This window comes from Botryllus schlosseri, chromosome 3, assembly GCF_051294905.1.
Source record: "Botryllus schlosseri isolate E-star chromosome 3, Bs_hap1, whole genome shotgun sequence".
Taxonomy (NCBI): Eukaryota; Metazoa; Chordata; class Ascidiacea; order Stolidobranchia; family Styelidae; genus Botryllus; species Botryllus schlosseri.
The window spans coordinates 30,527,502-30,552,470 of record NC_137238.1 but is presented as its reverse complement, the minus strand read 5'-3'; the positions used below and the strand labels follow the sequence as shown (position 1 = coordinate 30,552,470).

General features: G+C 40.2%; 2 protein-coding genes across 2 annotated transcripts in view; both read left to right on the top strand.

The window, feature by feature from the left end:
• The window catches only part of LOC145435015 (uncharacterized), a 91,651-nt gene extending 68,305 nt beyond the window's left edge, over nt 1-23,346 (top strand). Inside the window, exons 23-27 of the mRNA XM_080312275.1 lie at nt 20,620-20,716; nt 20,867-20,977; nt 21,604-21,730; nt 21,786-21,946; nt 22,965-23,346. Of these exons, the coding sequence (XP_080168401.1) occupies nt 20,620-20,716; nt 20,867-20,977; nt 21,604-21,730; nt 21,786-21,946; nt 22,965-23,147 (679 nt within the window). The 3' untranslated portion in view covers nt 23,148-23,346. The remainder of the gene's footprint in view (nt 1-20,619; nt 20,717-20,866; nt 20,978-21,603; nt 21,731-21,785; nt 21,947-22,964) is intronic.
• LOC145435014 (uncharacterized) overlaps nt 1-24,969 on the top strand; it is a 281,315-nt gene that overhangs the window by 22,436 nt on the left and 233,910 nt on the right. The window contains exons 9-12 of the mRNA XM_080312272.1: nt 19-148; nt 221-354; nt 992-1,525; nt 2,188-2,277. Of these exons, the coding sequence (XP_080168398.1) occupies nt 19-148; nt 221-354; nt 992-1,525; nt 2,188-2,277 (888 nt within the window). The remainder of the gene's footprint in view (nt 1-18; nt 149-220; nt 355-991; nt 1,526-2,187; nt 2,278-24,969) is intronic.

Below are 24,969 nucleotides of genomic sequence, written 5' to 3'. Positions count from 1 at the left end.
GACCGTTCTCTTTTATAGATATCGACGAATGCAACGCAACTGACCATTTCTGCCATGAATTCGCTATCTGTACCAACGGTGACCCAGGCTATACTTGCCAGTGCCAAATTGGATATAGCGATGAAGATCCTTCGCTACCAGGGTCAAGGTGAAGAATGAATCGAAATGTTTAATATATTTATTTTTCTCAATGACGCTGAATCTCATGTTTTTTCTCCAGTTGCCGGGATGTTTGCCTACTTTTCGATGAGCCATACTGTCAAAACAATGGCACTTGCTTGCGTGGGACAGCTAGCAGTCGTCCAACGTGTAATTGTACGGCTGGATTTTCCGGGTCTAGATGTGAGAATCCAGGTAATTAAAGGATTGCTGTCGAGTTTAGCCAATTATCTAATGATGTTACGTTTTTACGATTTGTTTTTGCAATGGTAGTAGTTGCTGGTCTCGGCATTGCTTTGTTTTCTAAACGATGATTCTGCATTGCAGGATCTTATTACTCTGGTGATGATGTTGTAACGGAAGGCAGGGCCGTTATATTGAAAATTTTCACCTAATCAAGTAAATAAACCTAAATAGGAAAATCGCACTATCGTTTCAAAATCACACTTTAACTTTTAGGGAAATGTTTGTGTCTGCCTTACATCTCTCTCGTATTCGCGAATTTAAAATTCTACTCTGTCTGACGTCATCAACATCGATACTGATTGGTACTGCATGAGCACAGTTTTTCTTTTAATGTTAGTCATGATAGTTAACGGTAACCCCTGATCATTGTTAGCATGAAAAGCTTTAGGAAATAAAATATTGTACAAACGTTTCAGTACTCCTAAACGTCTCTTTTTGACATGAAATAATTTGTAAAGACTAAATAGGCATTGTAGTTTTAGCCTATTTTGGGGGTGCTACTCTGTCACCTCTTTGTCATTCAATGCATTTGAAATTGACCACCATCTGATTATAATATTGATTATTTCATATTTCAATGCTACAGCGCTGGCTGAAACGACATCAGAGTCAACTACAACGGCTACCGACACAGCAGTTTCTGCAACAAGTAGTAACTTATCAACAGAATCATCTGCTGGTACAACTACTAAACAAAGCAGTGTCATTTCGAAAACTACAATCGCCCCCACTACTGCACAGACCACATCTACTGCATTACCAAGCACACTAACATTCACCGTACCGATGGACGCCGAAACAACCACACTTTCAGACTCCACCGTTGCTGTTACAACATCCAGGCCTGCCCTCGACACTACCGCATATTTTTTTCAACCTGCTACAATATCACCTACCTCTGCGATACCCTCAACTATTGCTGTGTCATCTGCCGGTAGCACCACGACTGTAACTAGATTGGTTGAATCAAGTACTCTTCGATTCGCTACTACAAGTACGGAACAAACCACAACGTCTGAATCTATTTCATCAGTCAGTGACATGCTCTCCACAGCAATTACGGCACCTCATACCAGTCAAATTATGGTATCAGCTTCAACGAAAGAAACTTTGGTACCGAGTATGTCTACTCTTTTGTGTTCTTGTCGTGCTCTGCGTAAACTGTTTTCGCGTAATCTATATATTTACTTTTACAGTCATCCTAATGTTGCAGTTATTTCCAATCTTTGATCTGAACTAGGTTTGAGTTCAGCATCGGTAATTCGGTTGACTACAATCAAGGATTTACCTGAAATTATTTCAACGTATTTCCAATGCTGATATTCATATGATATGCCGTTTCCGAATTCTTACTGTACGAGCTACATAATCGTTGTCGCGTGAAGATGTATGCATTGACCTGAAATCCAAGTCTCCTGAAAGCTGTATGATTGAATAAGCAATTTCTATTTTTCCGCCTTGAGCTAGTTTCGTTATTTCAAATCCATTATTGCCGAGTACAAATCTTTACTATAAATAAAAGGCTTATTAGTCATTGATTGCAAATCGAAAACTGAATCTAATTGACTACATGACTTAATTAACCTAATCTGATTAGTTGATCCCGATGTCTTACTTGGCTTTGATTGGATCTATATTACTGCTTGGAAGCGTGGTGTCTAGTTGTTTGCTTTTGTGGCAGACGTTTAATTAATGGGTAATCTTGAGGGGGTGAACTTTTGAGAATGTGCGTTTGTGCGGAAAATATAGTATTTTATCATTGTGATATTTTGTCCTTTGAAGCTAGCTGCAGTGTGAAACAGTCAATTTCGGGATATACGTTTCTGCCCACACAACCAGGACTCACCACGTATTCAGAAGAAAAATGCTCAAGTATGTATGTGTATTCTGTGACTGTGTATGTATAAGTATACTTTACGTGTATATGTAGGTTGCGATTTCAAATATCTGATGTGTATGTGCTTGATATTTGCTGATTTGAAGCAATTGATAATATCACTGACCAAAAAGCCCTGGGCAAACCCTATTTGATTACTTTAAACCTTTAATATATGACTTGACTCGAGTCAGATTCGAGTCAACTTTTTCGTGTGACTTGACTTGACTCGAGTCACTTTGCTAAAATGACTTGACTTGACTTGACTCGGCACTTCAAAAATGCGAATTGACTCGTGACTTAGAGCAAAATTTACGAGTCAATTTCAAGTCATCACGAAGACGGTGTTGATCAAATCGCCGATTTTGCCTATTGTTCGCGGTACTCCTGTGTCACTTGTGAGTTGTGAGAGTACCTCTCATTCACTGATTGTACGATTCACTGATCCTCTATTGTCTCATCACAAATAAATTGACCCCAAACGAATTGATCACAGCTTACATTGTCGTCGTCGTCGTAGTAGTAGTAGATTAATCTAATAGCAACGTATCGCTGTTTCTTAGACGGCCCAGTGCTTACATTGCGCAGTGATTACCTTTACCAACCCTCTTGTTCATATTCGCACGGATGTGTAGATGGCTAGTGTATTGCACCATATCAACTTGTTTCAACTTCTCGAGGCTTCGTATTCGATCCTCTTGGCCGATGATTATAGACTTTAACATGTAGCTATACATGCAGTTACTCAAGTATTTCGTTAGCAGTTCTACGTGCGCGTGAGCGATACAACGCCTTCCTGTATGTATTTAACTTTATATTCGTTATTCAAGATAAATGGCCGATTAATCGGTCTTTCACACATCTAGCAAAATGTAATGACTTTGAATCGTCTGATACTTTGAATCTGACTGATACTTTGGAAATTCGATTTGAATTGAACTGTGACTTGACTTTACTTTACTCGACTCGAGTCACCTTCAAAAAACGAGTGACTTGACTTGACTCGAGTCAAATTGTGCAATGACTCGAGATGACTCGTGACTCGAAGGTATAGTGATTTGATCCCAACACTGCCACACAGACACTCTACGTTTGTGCGTTTGACATAAATACTTAGTTCCTTGTATTTTGACATATGTGGTATCGTGTTCATATGAGAGCAATAGGTGTGAAATGCTGGTAAGTAATATTCCATTGAATATATCTATTCAAGATTGTTATACTTCAAGTCCATGCTAATCATACCAAAATGGACCTGTACTACATTTGGGTATAGTTGAACTTTGAGAGAACGATTCCCAGCGCAGAAGCAGACTGATTCTATGACATAATGGTATATCCAAGTGGTTCCCAACCGGGGAGGAATTCCCCCTTGGTGGGAATATTGCAATTTTTAGAGAGAAATTCAACTTTAGAATTGTAACGTATTTCCCAAATTGTACATGTAGTCAACCAGTTGTATCCGAACGTATGCTTCTTATGGCTGTTTTTTGTTGTTGTAGAAAGTATGTTCAAATGCTATTTGAAATCTCTTTTTCAAACGTGCTGCAGTTCGCAAGACAATTTTGTAGGTCAGCGACAGCCTCTGAATCAAATATATCATAAGCGAGCAAATGTCGTGCCGAATCTATCACAACAATGCCTCTAGTGAAAGTATTCATCTTATATTGTCAACTCAACATTTTCAGAGAGTGACAAAAATATTCCAACGTCATCGATTCAAGTCAAAGATATCGCTAGCCTTGTTTTATTTTTAGTGAACAGCTACCCGATCGAAAAAAGACGTTAAACTTGGTGCCATGTTGCCGAAACGTAATGGGTGTCCTAAATTTCAATGAGCTCCAGCAGGAAATCTAATCACGTGTATGTCATACATCAGGGCTGTAACTAAGTCACGAGGCTTCGAGCCACAAGTCAATATCCCTTGCATAGTTTTGACTCGAGTCAAGTCGAGTCATTTTCAATTCACCATTGAGTCAAATCCAAGTCCAAGTCACCGAGCAGAGGGTCGAGTCCGAGTCATGGTATTATGACTCGAGTACGAGTCCAAGTCATTGAGTTGACTGCTCAGTATCCAGTTGAAGTCTTGTTAAACCCACTTTTTATAACTCCGTTTGGTGATATTGTATGATTTGGATTTATAATATACTAATTTTCCTCGCTTTGACCAGTCTCTTGTCGCATTTTCAAGTACCAGGACCAATAGACGAAATTCCAATAGGGTGGTCACTTTACTGTTCTTCGAAATTACAATGAAATGTCGGTCTTGGCCGTCTTATAGTCTCGAGTCATATGGCATGACTCGAGTCCAATAAAATCAATACACATATTGTCTCGAGTCGAGTCGTTTCCGTATTTTGAGAAAATGACTCGAGTCAAGTCGAGTCATCAGAAAATGGTGACTCGAGTCTGGTCAACCCTGCTATGTATGAAAGTACCAATATTATTGGACAAATGCATACGCAAACTTGAGAAAAAAAATCGCGAGACCAGTAATTTTATGCATGCTGATTTTTCACAGCAGTTACATTAGCGATTGGTGCATGGTAAGCCGGAAACACAAATAGAAGTGTTGGGGTCTGTTGAGTCAAGCCTTCCAGAATTTATTTTGATTGGAACCAAGACCATTGTTTTTGGAGGTCTACAAAGTGTTGTTACAGCCTTGCTAGAAACAAACACTAGCTACTGCCCGTCTTATTCTTCAGTCAACAGGTGTTTGCGCAGTAGAAATGACCTTGTTTATTCATCGGGTAGATTTATCCTAAGGGGGGAATTTTGGCTCAAATTTCGGTCAAGGGAGGCACGAGATGAAAAAGGTTTGGAACCACTGCCTTAAAACATCATAGTACATAGATTCTGAGTATCTACGAAGCTATCGGAAGCTGTAAAAAAGTTGCAAAAGTTGCAAAAACTTGCCCTAATAATCAGTAACAGAAAATGCGAATATTTCACAGAAATAGGCATATCGGTGCCGTGGAGCACCACGCATTGAACAGGAATATGGCTCTAAGATAAGAGGTCGGACACAGAGCATTTTCAAACCGGAAAATGGGCCACGGCCGAAGAAGGTTGAGAACCCCTGGCTTTGGCCGTCAAGCGTCTCATTAAAAAGACAACGCTTTTCCCTCGTTTTGATTTCAACTATAATGCACCAAAACCCTTCTCGGCCAAACAAGTTGTTGGGGTTTGTACTAGAACGTCTACTGGTGCTTGTATGTTCAGGTCTTAAGAGATGTTCAGCATTCCTATTCAAAATACAGCGTATTTTTCGCGATTGAAAATGCTTGCTGGCAGAATTCGTTTGTGAGAGAAGAAACAAAGGTCCCGGAGGCTACAGTTCGTCCGAATGTATTTAGGCTTTTGCCTGATGGCTTAGAAAATAGGCTCCAAAACAATCAAGGAGAGTAGGCACGTTAGAGGTCGCTACCTTATGATACGTTTATCCAACTTGTGTTCTGTTTTTTCTTTCGATTTGCCATTTTCTGTCTCTCGAGTAAATGAAAAGAGCGAAGAAAGTCAACATACCGTGGGATCGGCTTTTTAGCTCAATCTTACTTGAAAGTTCATAACACCTCAATAAACTTGAAGCAACTCTTCAGACAACGACCAAAATCTAGATATCAAGATCACGAAAAAGCAAAAACGCTATGGACATTATCAAAAATTCGTGCCGTGGTGCACTGTGTTGTACCAATAATAATTATAATATTACCCACGACCAAAAGCTGAATTTTGCGGCATCTCACGACCTGAGCTTCACACATAAAAAAGAATGCATTTTCTATATGACAGTAGTATGCTACGATTTTACGGACATGTATTACATACAGAGCGCGCACATCACAATTGTGCCCAAGCAGCTCCACTAAACATGTCTCACGCACACGATTTCTAATGAGGGTGAATTAAATTCCTCTGCGCTTGCATTTATACCACTGTCTACTCAGATTTCAAGAACGGGACTATTCGGTGCCAACAGCATACAATTTCGAAAAAGGAGCATATCCATGTCTAAAGTTTTGGCCAACCAGCGACGGTCGTTTTGGCCAAGGTTTTATCGCCGCTGATGTTTTTGGCACCGCCTCTTATCAGCGGTATGTTAGCCGAAACCTGACCTCTTCATGTTCCCCGAAGGGGTTGGTCGCGAAATGAATGTGTCTCATAGGCTTGAACTTGATCGTTGCACACGCCTATACTAGCTCATTCCAACGGTCTTCGACCATCTTTCCATAGAGACCAGTCGAACAAGGCTTATCATGAATTCAAACCAGGCCTGCACATTCTCATGATCAAGCCATATTTTCTGCGTGTCTCGCTTGTAGGCTATAATACCCAACACATCGACCTTGGATTTGCGACTCATAATTATTAACTGCTAAAGCGGTAAAAATTTGCGCTACAGTAACTTGCAAATTGAATCTGTTCGGTTTATTAGCAATTTTTATCAGTTCAATTCACCACAAAAATGCGATACAATAAAAAGATAGGAAGGTGTCGAAACGACTTGGAGTAGTCTTTGAAATCAGACACCCACATTGGCCTAGGCGAGTCGTAGTGTGAGTCTGTAATGATGATATTTACTACTATCCTCATGCATCGCGCTTATCGAGCTGTTCCTACGAAAATATGATTTTTTCCCTAATAAATAAAAAATGGTAATTGGATTTGCGGAGTCGTATGCTTGTTACAATTGAACCAAATTTGGTGTGCAGCGTTTTTAGGGTAACCTGGCTGGAATCCGAAAAAAAATAATTTTTGAACAGCCCTACTGTACGTCTGCCACTACACCCCCTTGAAAAATTTGCGCGAATTTGATGGGATTTTTTCCGTTATGTATGGTAGTTTAGAACTGCATTTATCACCCAATGTTTTATTTTTAATATAGACGATGAAAGCTCAGTGCTTGCCTCTATTCTGTGTTTAACCGAAGACTCTTACGACGTGACATTGCTGAAAGTGTCGAATTGTAGATCTATCGCTTCTGTGATATCTGATGTGAGTATTTTTGTCTTACCTTTACTAGCGATGTTGGTTTTTAAAGCCGAACCTAGTTGAGTACTTGATTTTCAAATTTATATAAAAATCTGTTACTCGGATTGTATCATGCCCAGATCTCTATTAATTCTTTACTGTCAGCCAGTTTTTAAAGTCACACAAAAATTCGAAATATCCAGGTTCTGTGTCTGTATTCTTATTCATGCATATATCCCCATCTGAGGGTGGTCGATTTCAAATTCGTATGTATGCATATCATCACTTATACCAATCACAGCTGTTCTTGATCTGAATCTATAATCTACTGCAGGACGTATGTAGCTAAACGTCTTAACCTTGAGATGTTCAGTCAAGTGAAAATTATCTTGAATTTGTTTTCCTAGCCATGGGGAAACACTACGTTGGAAGATCTCGATTTCGCTACGGCAAACGTATCAGCTTTGAATGAAGACCAAGTCGAACAAGTGGTGGAGTATCTCAACAACATATCCCATCTCAACAGACAGGTTCGTGAGATATGACGAGCATTGTTGTCGGCTCTTCGTTGTTGTGGAACAAATGTTTGATATCAAAATATACTCGGATCGACCGTTGTCGGAAAATTGTGATCAACGAACCGTTTTTCCTGAGCATTTTGAATACCTGAATGATACCGCTTAGAATCCAGTATCACATTTAGATTAAAGTGTTCGAGTGCCACTTCATGACTTTTTACGAAATGACGCTGTCTTTAAAGTCAAGCCTCCCTGTGTGCTAACAGATTTTAAAAGCTCCGTTCATCCCATGCATCATCAAGATTTAAATGTTCCCGTTTTTCAAAGAACTTCCCTAACCTTCATTGTATTTGATAATGAAATGATGAGCAACCAAAACCGAAACAGCATTTCTTCAGCCCTGCAAAACGTTGGTGTCGTACCACTCATAAGGTGATAAACCAAACTACTGGGGGGCATAGCCCCCCCCCCAGACCGCCAGGCTGTACGTTTTTACCACAACTTATCAGCGGAATTTGTGGTACTGTTTAGTCAGACAGCTTCTATCGCCTAAACGCGCGAAGCACCAAAGATTTCTATTGTTCATGATTAAATCGGTCAATATGATCAGGAACTGCATAGCCTACATATTGCTATCCATTTTTATCCTGTCTCTGCTGACGTAATCAGATTTACAGGCAGAGCTGAGTGAGGTGTCTTGGAAAATGTAGGGCCCTTATATGATAATGAAGCATATTCGGGCGGACCGGAGGCTATAATGATTTCGTTACATGATGTTATTTCGTGACCTCCTGTCTGCTATGTCAAACGATTTTGAAATCGCCTAAAAGAACCACACCTAAAAACGCACACGATTTCAAAATGCTATTTCTTCACTTGCATGTAATTATTCTCGACGGGTGGGTATCTGTCTTATGGGACTCGGATTGCCAGGACAGGAACATTCGGCACCAGCCATTTAGGCGCCTATGGACAATTGGACACATATGCATATTGTATATATACCGAAGTTTAGGTCAGCATAGGGGAAGTCCTTTTCGGCCGAAGTTTTCTCTCCGTCGATCGTTCTGGCACACTTCTCGCAGTCGCATGTTACGTGGCCTAAAACTTCATATGTATTGGTGCGTCGTGTCGCGGTAATGTCCGACGCCGAAATGCCCATTTCTATAAATGCAGCGTAGTTTTTCTTGGGGAAAAGGTACGCAATAATCGAGATATTTGGCAACATTGAATCGCGCGTAACCCGAAAAAATCTTGAAAAAATTGCATAAGTTTTTTATAATTTATTTTACCTCCCGAGATAATTTTGGGCCCCTTCGAACTCGCCTACATCTCGTGTATTTCCAGTATTCTCAAAAAGAAATCATGGAGGCGACGTCAATATTCAGTCACATATCCGAGTATTACAATGTAACTAAGGTGACAGGTAAGTTGTATCACACGCTGCTGTTTTAGTTACTCCTAATCAATTGCTTACTACCAGCTGTTGAACGTCATGCCGAACGTCAGAACTTGGTGCGTTCGTTTGAGAGGATTTCGAGACACCTCGATTCAGGAAATATTTCAAGCGTGTCGGTGTTTACGCCTCATATTAATGTGGAGGTTGGGCCAATGCTATGTGTTAGTGATTTCGCACTTGCAGTTTAAGCTTCTTTCAAATTTTTCCATATCTGTATTATATTGGTTTCCTTACCTGATTTCATGTTCTGCATCCAATCGGTACTTTGAAGACAGCCTGCTTTTGGCCCTACCCATATCGGTACTAAGATAATAGTTAGGAAATCACAATGTCAATAATTCCGGTCATGTGTAATGAATTTTAATCTGTTCATACCATACACAATGTCGTGTCGAGTTTGACCTTGCTGGCCATGTATTTTTACTTAAAGTGGCAAATATTTTTGACAATTCTGAAACCCGATTTTCAACCCAGACATTTTCAATTACGAAATGCTTCACCTTTGTTGAATTACTCAGAAAGCTTTGTTTATTTGCACTCCTTACTCAAGTTAGGTATGTCTTTATAGTACTTCCTTTTGTGCCTAACAGTTTTTGTGGCCATTCTATTTACTTTTTCTGCTTTGAATTTAGTGCATTGGAACTTAGTTCTAGGATACGAAATCGCTCCCATCACCGAAACTTGATTTATTGTCCGAAATTGCCCATATTTATAGTGTCTTGCATTGGCTGCGAAGACGCATAAAGTAATTTAGAAATAATCCACCTCCGATTACCTGCCAAATATGTACGAAACCCCAGTCAATTCCACTTTATTTAAACTGCTCACTCGAGTACGTTCCACACGCTTCATGTTCTAAATATACTCGATGTGGTTTCGAAAAGTCTTGCAAATCGCTACCTGTAATTGAATGATTGTATACACCTAGCAGTGTTAGTATCAAGTCACCACCTTCGAGTTAAAAGTCCTCTCGAGTCATTGCACATTTTGACTTGAATCAAGTCAAGTCAATCGATTTTTGAAGGTGACTCGAGTCAAGTCGAGTCAAGCCAAGTCAAGTCACAATTCAAGTTAAGTTGTCTTTTCGAAGCAAGGGCATGATTAAGTCATTGCATTTTGCTAGCTGTTAGAAATTCAGATTAAGTCGCCATCTATTTCAAATCTAGGGATGAATATAAAGTTAAATATAAATATAACAAGGCGTCGTATAGCTCACGAATGCTTAGTACTGTTAAATTACGTAACTGTTGTATTCCCTCAGTCTTTAATTATCCGCCAAAATAGAGAATAGAATACGATACCTTAGATAGGGGAAACGAATGGACATGATACATTACCCAACTGTTACATATCCATAAATTACCGACAAGTTAGCGTAATGGTGAAGCGTCCAGCTTCTTGATCGGTAGGTCGTGGTTTCGATCCCCGGCCGGGTCAGACCAAAGACCTATGGTGTGAACGTGAGGTTCACGTTCACGTTCTGTGTGTGAACTTCAGAAATTTGGAGGTTCACATTTACGAACGAACCTTGGTAGGTTCTGCACTGTAAACCTTTTCCATATATTACAATTATCACTTCAATATAGCATCTTTGGTTGGGATTAATTGCAATTCAACTGCGTGTCACTATATTCATGGCGCTGGCAACATAAAAAATCAATACTAAACGAGCATGGCCATGGATTATCTCAATAATTTTGCTCGCTTCATTACAAAAGTTTGCTTTAGTGACTCTCTGCTGTGAGCTTGACCCGCAATCACACAACATCGAGAGCGAAATACACTACATGATAGGTAGTCAACGAATGATGTTTCTTCAACAAATCAATGAATTTGGTATTAATGTCTGATGTACAAAATCTAGCAGACCTACGAGGTCAATCTTGATTTCATATGTATATTGTATCATAAAAACCAAATCCGTACGATTGAGCAGTTGGGTACTGCTGTGCAATTTGTTGATGAGGTAATATCGGTAACAAGTATAGAAACCCGTTTTACACTTTGCTCAATATCAACCTGGCCTATATTCCCTTGCAACTTGCAAGTGCTGGTCGAAACTGTGGGCAAGGCTACGGAAGATATTGATTTTGATGGATTAATATATCACCATCTGATTGCCTCAGTTGATACATTTGGCGACGTTTAAAACGTTAATATGTACTTCAGCAATGTGGCATTATACGGCCCGAGTCGTCGCTAGGTATCGGGTGGGGTATAGGCCTACTGTACACTGTACAGTGTACGTACATTAATATAGTAGGCTATCACTTCACATAAATGTAGGGTTGGAATTAGCAATATGACGTCATGAGGTTCACGTTCGCGTCCACACAGAACCTTTCAAAAAGGTTCGCGTTCACACGAACCGGAACCTTTCAGAGGTTCACGCCATCCCTACTGATTAGTAACACTGGTATCCATGACTTCCCTGCTTGGCGCTCATGCATTACTGGGATAGCATGGAGCGGTGGTGCATGACTTAGAAAGCCGTAAAGGCTATATCTGCACTTCCTTGTCCGGCGGCATATGCACAAAATTGCACATCATGCACTCATGATATGCATATGCACAGATCGTGTGTATGTGTATCATGAGTCGGTGTATATGCCGCAAAAACATCAAGGACAAAAATAAACTGCATCCTTTCCTTTCCTTTCCATGGGATTCAATTTAAGCGTGCGCCAATGCTTGACTAATAATATAAATTTGTACATTATATTCGAATTCGATTTAGAGATCATACAAGAGATTTGGTAAAGGTGATCACCTAGCACCAATAACCAATCCATGCGACAGAGATAGATTTCTTGTTATTATATTACTTTACTACTGCGAGAACGTACACTCTAAGCCAGGGGTTCTCAACTTCCCTCGTATAACGGGCCGCATTTTAACAGCAAAAGACGCCGCGGGCCGCATAACATTATCACCATGTATTTGTGGGCTACTATTAACTTTAGGCTATACTGTAGTCTATTTACCAGTCTTCTACGGAAATTTAGTACATTTTTATGCATTATGAAGCATTAATGGACAGCGTTCGTAAGTTTGCAGTTGCTGTTTTTTTTTGTGAGAAAATCTATCTTTCAGCGGCGCAAGTAAATCCCTTCATGGAGTGTGCATCAGAGAATCAAACTCTCTGTTTCAATGCCTGAGCGAGCAAGTATAAAATTAGGGGAACTTATTCGTGTCAGAGGCCATTATCACTTTGAGCTCTCAGTGATACGAGAAGAAATCTGGTGTGCGGGGTCATTTCTGAGCAAACCAATCAACCCAACCCATCTCATTTCCTTCCATGGCTTGAGCCCTACACCAATAGTTACACAAGTCAGCTTTGTCAAGTTATTTATGTTTTTCACTGATTCCCTTCGCACGTTTGTCCCAACAGCATTTCCTCTGGAAATATGTCCATGACCAATCTGATAAAACGCAGCTGGATAATTAGCTATGCAGCGTGTGTGAAGTCGGTGGATTCGTCCAACACTAGAGGCTGAAGTAGTCTATACGTGGCAACGTGTTTCAGAACATGCGATAAAAAATCGACTGAGACTGCTGTTACTCTTCTGGAGACGGTTGAATCAGACAACTGTAGCTTCGACATTTGTCAGGTGATATTGAGTTGGGCCTGTTGGCCTTGCTGCTAAGTTATAGAAACAGCGAATATTCGCACAGTACGTTGAAGTTTTATTGAAGTCACACCTTCTCTAGCAGATTCTTGGGTTTAGCGATATTCTAAGGAATTTTGAACAATGCGTCTGTAACGTCGTCGGCAATTTTAACAATGCCTCGACACATGGATTGCTGGGCTTGACACCTAGCTAGCAACGCTTTACCTAAGATCAGGCGATATGTATAACTCCAAAAGAAACTATCGTGGTATCATTTTAAGCTTCTACGCTTCGTTACAACCAAAGACTCGAAAACTGGTATCCGCGGCTATCCTGCTAGGCGCTCAGCAATCACTGATAGCATGGAGGAGAAAAAAACCGGGGGTGCAGACTAGATGACCTTACTATAAAGGCCGTATCGCATCTCCGTCGTCAAAGCATCTCGATGGTGCAGGCGAAAAAGAATGCCATATCTCTCTCTATTTCTCTCTTCGATAAATAGGCTATGACACATCGGTCTTCCATAACAATACTGTGCCAGCAGCAATTGCGTTCATAATGAAATAAGTCGCGGGCCGCAAAGTAATCGTCTGCGGGCCGTATGCGGCCCGCGGGCCGCGGGTTGAGAACCCCTGCTCTAAGCGATCAATGTAATTGTGATAGAACAATGGAGGTTCAGTTAAACGCAAAATCATTGAATGAATGAGATTTGTTGCTCTCACAAGCCACACCAGCGTATCGAGAACAATCCATACATTTGTAAAGTATACGGCGATTTTTATCGACAGCGATTACTTGATGACTTGAAATTGACTCGCAAATTTTGCTCCGAGTCACGAATCAATCCGCATTTCTGAATCGCCGAGTCAAGTAAAGTCATTTTTGCAAAGTGACTCGGGTCAAGTCAAGTCATACGAAAAAGGCGTCCCGAGTCATCCAATCCCTGACCCCTAGCATCCTCTCACGATACTACGGTGTCGGTGCACTGGACTAATGGATCAAATGCTGCGCGAAACCAAGTTATAACTCCAATTGCCCGAGAAAAATACAAGTTCCGGTGTCGGTAGTCTTGGATTTAAATTATGGATAATGCTGCCCTAAAGAAATGCTATTTTAACCTCGATGTAAATTCTATTTACCACGCCAAATCTATATTATGCGAAACAAGTATACTACTCTCATTTTTGTGAAGGTCAGCGATATCGACACGGTCGACACTCCGTACGTATTCAATGCCACGTTTTACGAGGATAAAACGTCCAATGTCACCTCGTATCCGATGACGATAACGATACCTGCTATAGCGCTTACTCAGGCGCGATCGTTACTATCTTCGTTACGAGTGGTATCTGTCGGTTACAGATCGAGTGTCCTTTTCCCTTCTGAAATCACAACTGGCTGGGTGAGTTTGAGCTTGTGATTCCTGAATGGTTTTGTGCTTTTGTAATTTGAATACTAGCGATGTTACCCTATCACGTGGAAGAGATGATAAGAGCATTTGGTATTTTAATCCAAAGCCTTTCCCGCAGTCCGTGTCGTCTTCAAACCCGTTCATCGCTGACAGCTTAACAGTGGAGTGTGCGGCTTCTTGTTTGCTAGTTAGTGGGTTCAATCCCCGCCTGGGTCAGACCAACTGTCTGATCAGTAAAGCTTGTATCTGTACCTTCCCCGCATGAAACTTATAATTTTCGGGATAGCGCGGAGGGTGGCGCAAGACTTAACAAGCTTTACAATATTATTTCTGTATTGTCCAGCGCCATATATGCACCGTGTATATATATCTTGAGTATGTGCAGTGGTGGCTTTTGGGGTGGGCGAGGTGGGCGGTCGCCCGGCCCCCCCTGGTCGAAGGGGCCCCCCTATTTGGATTTTGCGAGTTTTTTCAAGGAGAATGACGAATAAACAATGGAAATCCGTGCACCAAGCAAGAATATGATTCCGTACAGATGTGTCAATCATCATCAAATCACTGCATTTGTTAGAAAAGTCCCGTATCCAGATAATTATCACGTCTCTGCATGCGGTAGAATTATTTAGTTTTGATGTAGTCTATCCTTGTACACATGCAAAATAGACATGGGCGAATCCAGCACCTGGGCAAACCATTGTGGGGGTGAAAGATAGATAATAATAACCGATGCGGAAGGGGGGTCTGGTGGGCGGAGCCCCCCAGAAGTTACGGATAGATACTTATTGGGGGGCCCCCGGTAAGTCTCGCCCAGGGCCCCCCCCCGGTCGTAGGGCCACCACTGAGTATGTGTTTATGCCACAAAACACATTCAGGACAGAACCACATAACGTTATATTCCTATGATATATGCTTGGAAGTCTCAAGAAAATTGAGAATATTCGTGCAACCATGACCGATCCAAATCCTATCGAAATCATCATGCCTAGTTTTACGAAGGCCAAATCCATGCTCACATCTGCTTGCACAACGTATATAAATTCGGCCTTGTTGTATTGTTTCTGATAGGGTTGCCATACGTCCTCCTATAGGAGGATTTGTGTTACTTTTTCATGGAATTGAAAATATCCTCCGAGGATGCCTATGCCTAAATGTTCTGTTTTTAGATAATTCGGCCACTTTTACAGCTTTTGCAACTAGGGTTGGCCAACTTTTTTGCTATTCACGGCCGCATTTCGATTACTGCCGCAGCCTACGGCCGCATTCCGAGGCTTAGCAGTAATGAACTACTTTGACATCAATTACTCATGTTAAACTGTCCATGTCTATTTCCGGTGACTTCCGGACAAATCTACTTCTTCATATCGGCTTACTATACACATCTAAACCGTGACTGGTCATGTCATGAATAAATAGCTAATGACTTCCGTGATGAGGGCGCTAAGCTCGAAAAAATTTTAAGCTTCACGAATTAATTTCGCCATTAATATCAGTAGTTTCACGTATTATTATCAAATATTCATCCTATCTCAGCCCATGTGGTCAGATTCACCGGTTCACCGGTAGAGCTTATGGAGGGAGTGTTTTCGAAAATTTAGGGCAAGTTATGAATGATAATGTATCTTCGGAAGGGCCAACTGTTTTCTTTTTAATATCATTAGTTGCATGCTGTTATTTCTCGACCTTCATCAGGCTTATGGTGAAAAGGTGTTGGAATCGCTCAAACGTATACTAAAAACAAATTTCATTCGTGAGGAGCTCACGATTCTAAGTACGCATTTCTATATAGGGCACGTCACTTTCTCAGTTATTCGCATAGTTACTGTGGGGCTTGGATGCGAAGGGTGGTACCATGTAAATTCGAAAAATGAAGTGGCATTGAATCGCGCATAGCGCGAAGAAAATTTCTAGATTGATTAGAATTAACTCAAAAATTCGGGAGTCAAAATAAATTTGCATGTTGACGGCCGCCATCACATACTATAGTTAAACTATGTGTCGACGGCCACACAAAGTTTCTTCTACGGCCGCATGCATAAATGGCGCGAAATAGGTAATGCGGACGTTCGAGCGGGTCAGTGAGGAGCCGAGTCAAAGTGATGACCTTTTTATTAATTTTTTAGTCGACACAACAAGATTTCCGGTGAATATTCCAAAATCAGCTGTTCTCAATTTCGGTAAACTAACTTTTATGATTTTTCAAAATTGTCCTCCTTTCATGGATTCTAAAATATGGTACCCCTATTTTTGTTCAATATTTTAGGATTAGGATCCGCTGATTTCTGATTTTAATTATTTTCTGAAGCGAATGTTTTGTTGGTTTGAAAAAACGAATTTGGGAAGAAGTGTCTCCAGGTATCAACGCACGACAGCTCGGCAGTTTCAAGGTCTTCACTGTAAACTGATATATATGTTGCGCGTTGATCATAATTGTATTTAGCAATTGAATATGCGCAGCAGTCCAACCATGCGTCTTCACGTAAATTAAGTTGGCCTAGCGACGCTGGAATTATGATTTGTCCCTCGAGAAATTGTTAGGCTCCCCAAATCCTGAAAACATGGATTCTTCGAATAACTTTACCTTCACGTATACTTTTGGATGAAATTTGACACTTTCATCAAGCGCTCGGTCAATTATATGTCAGTATGGTCTTGCAAAACAGTAGTATTATCATAATGTGATCAAATGAGTTATCATGCGTCTTGTGTCGATGTCCATGTATAGTTTTTTAGTATGACTAGAAGAGAATTGACAGCTGCGATCGGTCATTTTGTACTGTTTTTCTTCACTTGCAGGTAATATCCAGTAGCATTGGTAATTCCACGCATTCGTTGGAGGGCATTGCTTTAAACGATCCAGTGATTATCAGAAGTAACAATATTCTGGAGCCAACGGGACAAGAAATTTTCGAAAATAAGGTATTTTTCAATGTCAAGGCTTCTCTCTGTATGTAATATTTATTTACATCCGACGCAACAAAATCAGTTCTACTGACCCTTATATCTAGGTCGTCTATTTTGTTGGTTGATCACGAACGTGAATTGGCTTTTAAATTTCAAGTTCGTGGTGCTATTTTGAGAGTGAGACTTCTATATTGTCTATATCTACGTGACGTGCTGTGGACATGAAGTGACTCTTCATGAACGCGTCTGACCTAGTCTGGACGTCACGTGGTTCCCTACGGACGCGCCTGGCGTACTGTGGACATGACGCCACTCCCTATGGACATGACGCCACTTCCTGTGGACGCGCCTGACGTACTGTGGACATGACGCCACTCCCTATGGAAGTGTCATTCGCCCCCTTTATCATCTCCACTCCATACCTGGTTCAACACCTCACGGCTAACAACATGACATACAGCATCATATCAGCTCACACACAGCGTATATTGGGTGAGTGGGGAACGAAACTGGCAAAATACAAATACAATATTGGTTATTATCAACGAAACTACAACTATTAACGAAACACAAAATGTGAAATAAGGCGAGAACTACTACCTTGTTAACACAGTCAAGACTGAAGTGAATAATCATAATGCAACAAGTAATCACAGTAAATGTGTCACAGGAGTTTACCAAACAGCAACTGATAAAACCACTCAAACTAATGACAAACAGTCAAAGTAAAAAAGCATTAATTACGTAAAAAAAGTGTCACAGGAATATAAGACACTGCAACTGTTAGGACAACTCGAAGCTAATGGAACAGTCCATGTGCAAAAAATTGATAAAATGAAAGAATGGTATCACAGGAAAAAAGATACCGCAACAATTTAAAACGAGCATTACAAAAAGCGTTCAGTAAAAATTCACAATGCAAGAAATAAATCAATGCACTGTTTGCTGATGTTGAATGCCTATTCTTTTTCTTCAGCAATCACAAGTGGTCGCACTAAAACGTTTCTTCTCGGCGCTTGTGTCCGAAATATATACAGCAATGTCCGTGAATTCTTGACGTTGCCTATTTCTGCTTGAAGCAGTTATACAACGCCTTGGAAAGTGCTACATTACTGTAGCTGTTGAACCGACTATTTCGAGGGTTCCAACCATCCTATATCGTATACGACGGTTATATCGGGTGATAATCTTCGTCCGTAGGCTCATGCAACATGTTTTTTGAAAGTATATACGCAAATATGGCACAATCATACAACTTGAAAAACAAATTGAAAAGGCTTATGCTTGGCATAGTTATACAACTTGAAAAGGCCTTTGTTTAGAGCACTGTTTAAAACATGTTTTGAATAGTGTTTTACACAACCATTTGCATTTGCTTTATATGCAACCCAAGTCACTCCAGTGCGTAAGGCTTACGGCGAATCTGATGCTTCAGATCCATATCAATCGCACACCACATTGAATGTTTGTGGTGAATGTTTAAAATTCAGCTAAAAATTAAGATTTGGCTTTACGTGAAAGTGTCGGTCTTATATCTGTTATGTTTGCTCCATCCGAATACGCAATGGAAAGTAATTATGCGGAGTTGTAGCCTAAGGGCCTAATATATTAATAATATTTTTGAACAATTTCGATATTGTGTATTTCCATATGCAATAGTCATGTCACACTATCAGATGTACGTCTTTATCTTGAAAGTCATACAAATCGATCTGGCGTCGACAAAATCTTTTGCTATGTTACAGAAAGTGGTCACAAGTTTCGAATGCGTGTTTTGGGATTTCAACATTGGAAATTGGTCTACTGAAGGCTGTTCTTTGTTGTCCAGTGAACCTGCCACATGTCAATGCAATCATTTGACAAATTTCGCCATTTTGTTGGTAAGTGAATTGACTACATAAATTCCTCAAGGTTTCTGTGTGGTAGTCTTTAAAGAGGATTTGAATGCTTTGGAGACATGAGCCCTGCTAGGTTTCATACGGACAACAAGAGCCTTCTGTCATGTTTATCGGCAAATGGGTAGACTATGCCATTTTCATAGTGTGATTTATGTTAGATTTAATGACTTGCAGATGTAGAAAACACATACTTTAGAACTTGTGATTCAACAACTACTTCAACTGCATAGATTTACCAAAGCGATAATTGTTATAGGAGTTCAAAGCAGCCACCAGTTTGGTACTATAGTCTCAGTTAAAAATTATTCATTTTCGTAGCAAAATGGTGATAAAGTGATAATAAATGAGTGGCCTGCAAGGAAGACCAAATTGCTTTGAGTAGAGGCGGGATATCCTTTTTTGGAAAAGATTGAGTTGAATCTGTGATATCAACTTACTATAATACGTTGCAGATATCGATTGGCAATCTTTATCAAAGCTGATACAGTCAAGATGTACTACTGACACATGATGGATATTAGTTTTTAAGAGATGACAGGTGTAGTTGTATTCGTGAGTGTGATGTAATACTTGTATAACAGTTTGCCAGCACAGTTTGCCAGGACAGTTTTGCCAGGACTAAATGTGTGAAACAATCTCTAAATGCACTTCTCAAGTTTCACCAGTATGTTATGACTTATCTCTACTGTCTGAGTAATATCTTCCTGCGAATGAATTCGTTTTGTTTTCAGACATTGCGGCCATTTCTGTAATTTTTTTGCTTTACAGAGTCGAGTTGAGTTACCTACGGATAGAGCGCTGACCATAGTAACGTACATCGGCGTTGGACTATCTATCCTGGGACTCCTCTTGACTTTGCTGATCATATGTCTATCACGGTAAGATGATGTGATAATTGGATTCGGGATTATTGTGGATCTTAATTTGTAAATAGGAAGATTCCATTATCGAATGTCATTCATTGTATTTTGTTGTATTGTGGTCAAACTTCTACTTTTACGAGTACTTTATTTCGTTTTGCCAACTTGCACTTTACTTACTCAAGTGGCAGTGTTTAGACTACTTCCACTTCTACATACAAGTTAGACAAAACTACTTACCATTATCACTTTTATGGTGTAAAGTAGAAAGCAGTTTTGGTGTATGTGTGCAACGCCTATATGAAATCGTAATAGCAACACTGTTAAATAGTCACGGTATTACATTGGCTGCATACATTTTAAAAAACTGCATCTATTCGCAGTGTCATTAATCATTTTGCGTGAATCGTAAAAAGGACCCTGCGATTTTGAAAGACGCCACCTCAGATCGTATGCAAAATGTATGCGAACCATCGAACAGATGTACTCTTTAAAACTGCCCAAGTGCAGTTCAGGCCGTTATTGACTATTAACGGTGTTACTTCTACTTTTTCTCGGGTAGCAAAGCTGACTACTTTCAGTACTCTGTCCACATGTAAATTTGCGAATGAGTTTTGGCTGAGTTACACATATTTGATTGAGATCAGGACACTACCGCTTGTTTCGACTGGACTATCTGTTAGCTCCTATTTACTTTTGCCTATCGCAGGAGACTGCGTAAAAAGTACCAGATGCAAATCCTCGGAAATATCTGCCTATCTCTCGCAACCGCGCTGACACTATTTGTGTCTGGAGTGTATTATCAGGTAATAATATCACCTGCCGAATTTTATGCCAAATTGTGTCTGGTTCAAGGATTTCGACTCGGCATTGAAATTGAAGCAATTACATATTCCGAATTAATAAAAACTCTCCGAACGGAAAAGTAAACTCATTCAATCAGTCCTGTTTTTAAGGTGGACACCGTACGTTGTTCTGTGATGGCCGTTTTCATGCATTTTTTATTTCTGGCCACCTGGACGTGGACCTCCGTGTACAGCTACTCCATTTACCGGGACATAGCTCAGGTGAGGGGCGACCGGTTGGCTCAATACTCGTAAAATTGAGACGCTTTAATTGAGTTGTGATTGAATACCGAATGTCTGGTCCCAAATGCCTGCACACTGATCAACGTTCCAAGTCAATTCGTGTCGTATGGACGCAAATCACATTAAAATAAGATTTTGAATACTGCAAAGTTATTGGCATATTAAAATTTACTTCCATGATTTGAAGTATAGTCTCACCATTGACAATGTATAAAATTTGGTTTTTACAATTGTAATCGAGATGGATTTTAGTTCTGATAATCGGGGTTATTGATGTTGTAAATATTTTCTTTTAAATAATCAAATCATCGATCAAGTTTGTCTTAGTATTCTATTAAGTATCTGACCTGTTGGAATTAGAATATCGGGTTTTTGAGACAATCATCAACGGAAATCCAGTAGTAGTATTTTATGACTTACCCCGAATAGCCCCATTACAAATTTGGGTTTTCCGAAAAACGTAACCGAGCGAAATTCAGCCCCGGACTCTGTACTGTATTTTCAATCGCTGAATATGTATTGCACTCTTTCTGAATCTTAGCTAGACATCGTAGGTCAGAGCCACGTACAAACAAAGTATATACCTATTTAATCGTTCGTTTCAGGTTATGGCGTCCTACGGTAGAAGGTTCAAGATGAGGTATGCCGCTTACTTTGGCTACGGAGTACCGATAGTGATCGTCCTACTAAACGCAGGCATTACTCTTGGACACATAGATCGCAACGTCACAGGTATTTCTTTAAAGACGACGTCAGCGGGTTACTCAATACTTCGGTTCGATTTTAGGAAATGGGACGCTGGAATCATCCTATCGGTCGCGGAATTTTTGCTGGCTTCAACATTATTCTCTGTATTTCGGATTCTTGCTGCCAGTGGCATTGTTGCTGTTGTTTAATGTTGTGGTTTATCGCATCGTCATACCGAAGATTACTTGCAAAATTGCGCAGGTGACGTATTCCATGCAAGTGCACTCGCTACTTGGAAAGCTATCAGGGATTTTGTGTTAGATACGACTGCGCATTAGGGCTGTTCAAAAATAACTTTTTTTTTCCCGATTCAAGCCGGTCACCTCTTAAATCGTCAGGTTGCAGTAGAAAACCTTGCTCACCAAATTTCACTCGATTCCAACCAGTAAAGGCCTCCGCAGATCCAATTAAAATTTTTAATTTATTATGAAAAATTAAAAAAAAAAATTCCCAAATTTTTCTGCCAACCCCATGAAATTGTTGAGCTGTCTTCAAAGACGTTGCAAAACAAATTTGAGTCAATTCCGACCAGTAGAAGCGGAGTTATGTGAGTTTTTCGATGATAGTTCTCGGATTATCCTTGATTGGTGGATAATCCGCGATTTATCAACGAAAAACTCACATAACTCCGCTTCTACTGGTCGGAATTGACTCAAATTTGTTTTGCAACGTCTTTGAAGACAGCTCAACAATTTCATGGGGTTGGCAGAAAAAATTGGAAAATTTTTTTTTAATTTTCCATAATAAATTAAAAATTTTAATTGGATCTGCGGATGCCTTTACTGGTTGGAATCGAGTGAAATTTGGTGAGCAAGGTTTTCTACTGCAACCTGACGATTTAAGAGGTAACCGGCTTGAATCGGGAAAAAAAAGTTATTTTTGAACAGCCCTACTGCGCATCTTTCTAATTCGAATGTGACCTGACTCATAGTAGATTGAAAACTTTAAGTACCTGACGGCTCGGCCAACTCCAGTTTTTGAGACCACGTAAGCCCTTGTCAGACCCTTTTATCTTCGTCTGCTTGAAGTAACCTTGGCATATCTTGTTAATCGCTATTCCGGCCTATAACTGAGTCCGTACCTACTGCGTCACCTCCACTACTTTTTCAGTGGCAATACCTCTGTCTGCTTTGACCACCTCTGCCGAATGCTTCTTTTCGTGAAAGATTTAAGATGGCTATCTAGTTACCGAAAAGAACTTTACTGTTTCTTTGCGCAGATCCGATCGACAAAAAGCAAGCGAAGCTCGATGCAAAACGTAGTTACCTCCGTCTGCCTGGCGACAATGATGGGCCTGTCCTGGGCCTTCGGCTACCTGATGTTGATGTCGGAGGACCCGACCTTTTTGAAGGCGATGAGCTGGCTGTTCACTATCATCAATTCGTTTCAGGCGAGTATTTGAGGAGTAGAGTTGGGAGATTAGACATGTATAATGTATAGGGTTCTCAGGAATAACAAAACAGTCCTCGCAGAAAGAAATTAACTACAACGGAACTTTTTCGTAACATTTGGGAATATTTAGTTAGATCAGGGGTGGGATAACTACGGCCCGCGGAAGCCTCAAGAAGCGTTGTAAGAATATTGATAAAATGCTTATTAAAAATCAAGTTACAGTGGGTACTTGATCAAAATTTTTCTCTATATTTGTATCAACATGATAATGATGAGTTTTATTCTTACCATAGTATTTTCTTTTATTTTATGGCTGGTGCGATAGCCCGACCTCACGGCCCATGCATTTTAGAAGGTTTCAATAGCCGAACATCACGGAGAGTGAAACGTAAATGACTTAGTTCGGACCCCGAAGGTGAATTTAGATTGTCAACACGAGAAAGTGTACTACTTTTAGTGGTGTACTTGGGAAAAACGATTCGCGAGTGTGTTACATAGATTTGTGCTTGGTACGTGTAGCAGTATTCATATTTATATTACTTATATATTGATGAAGCGTATTTAAAGCGAACATTTTTATGATGATGTCAGCATTGTGTGTCCTGGAGTTGAAAACTAAAACTGCAATCAGCTAATCTATGAACAGCTCGCTGCTGACAGACATCCAGTTCTAAGATCGAGAAAACCGACTTTCATCCCTAGTTTTGACAATGAGGACGACCAGCTTATAAATTCCTGTCCATGTTTCTAACGCGTGTACGTTGTCATCAAATCAATGTTTGGTTTGCTTTAAATATTCCAATACATAGATACTATTTCCATGTTGTCGGTCACTATATAATCAAATACAAATATTGATTTGGGTTCAGCAGACCAATTTTAAACAGTGAAGCCTACGAATGGATTCAGCTGTTGAATGCGGCCCACCGCGAGCTATTAAGTTTGCACCATTCTGGGTTGGATCTTCGTCAAGTCAGGCGGTGCCAACAGTAGGAGTTCACGCATTATCGAAAAATAGTACATTGAGCCTAAGTCATCATCTCTTCCCCTTTATTATATTATTCGAATTCCCATGCCTGGTGACATTATATTTAATGATACGGCTGTTGATGTACCAAGATTTTTTTTGAATGCTCTGTTAGTTGCTGACGATTACCTCTGACGACTGTCAGCCGAAAATATTCGGGCTTATTTCAATATGAGTATATTGTTCAATTGTATATTGAAGTTCTGTACCTCCAAGAGTCTATTTATTGCTTATGCAACTATGCAGCGGCACTTTTTACTATTAGCTGAGAGTATTTTTTAAGATTTAAATGTAGTAAGAGTCAGGGAATGTTATTACTGTTACTCCGACCCCACAGCCCTGCGTTGAGTAGCCCATTGTCCAAAGTGGTGGTCATATGGCTCAAAGCGCGAAGTATTATCAAGAAAATAAACGTCAATCTTATACACAGGGCGCCATCATCTTCTACCTTACGGCGATCAGAACGGGCGAACTCGGCAAGCTGTTTGCTTCACTGAAGACTGATTTACCGGTGGTGTCTATCGGACTTTCCACAGCCGACGATAAAAGCTAACGACAAGTGACTTCTAATATGTGTGTCGAATCGTCCGACACAGACAGATTATTCGCGGCGATACCCTACATTGTACTTTGGTTCTATACTTATTTCCATTTCCACTTCATCTCAATCAAGTACACATTGCCTGTCACAATTTACGGTTGAATAATACATTCATATTGCAATAAACAAGAACATTCTCAGCTGAAACGCATGGGTGGCATGATGGATCGTCTAGCTCTAGCAACTAGTAGAGAATTGGCAAGA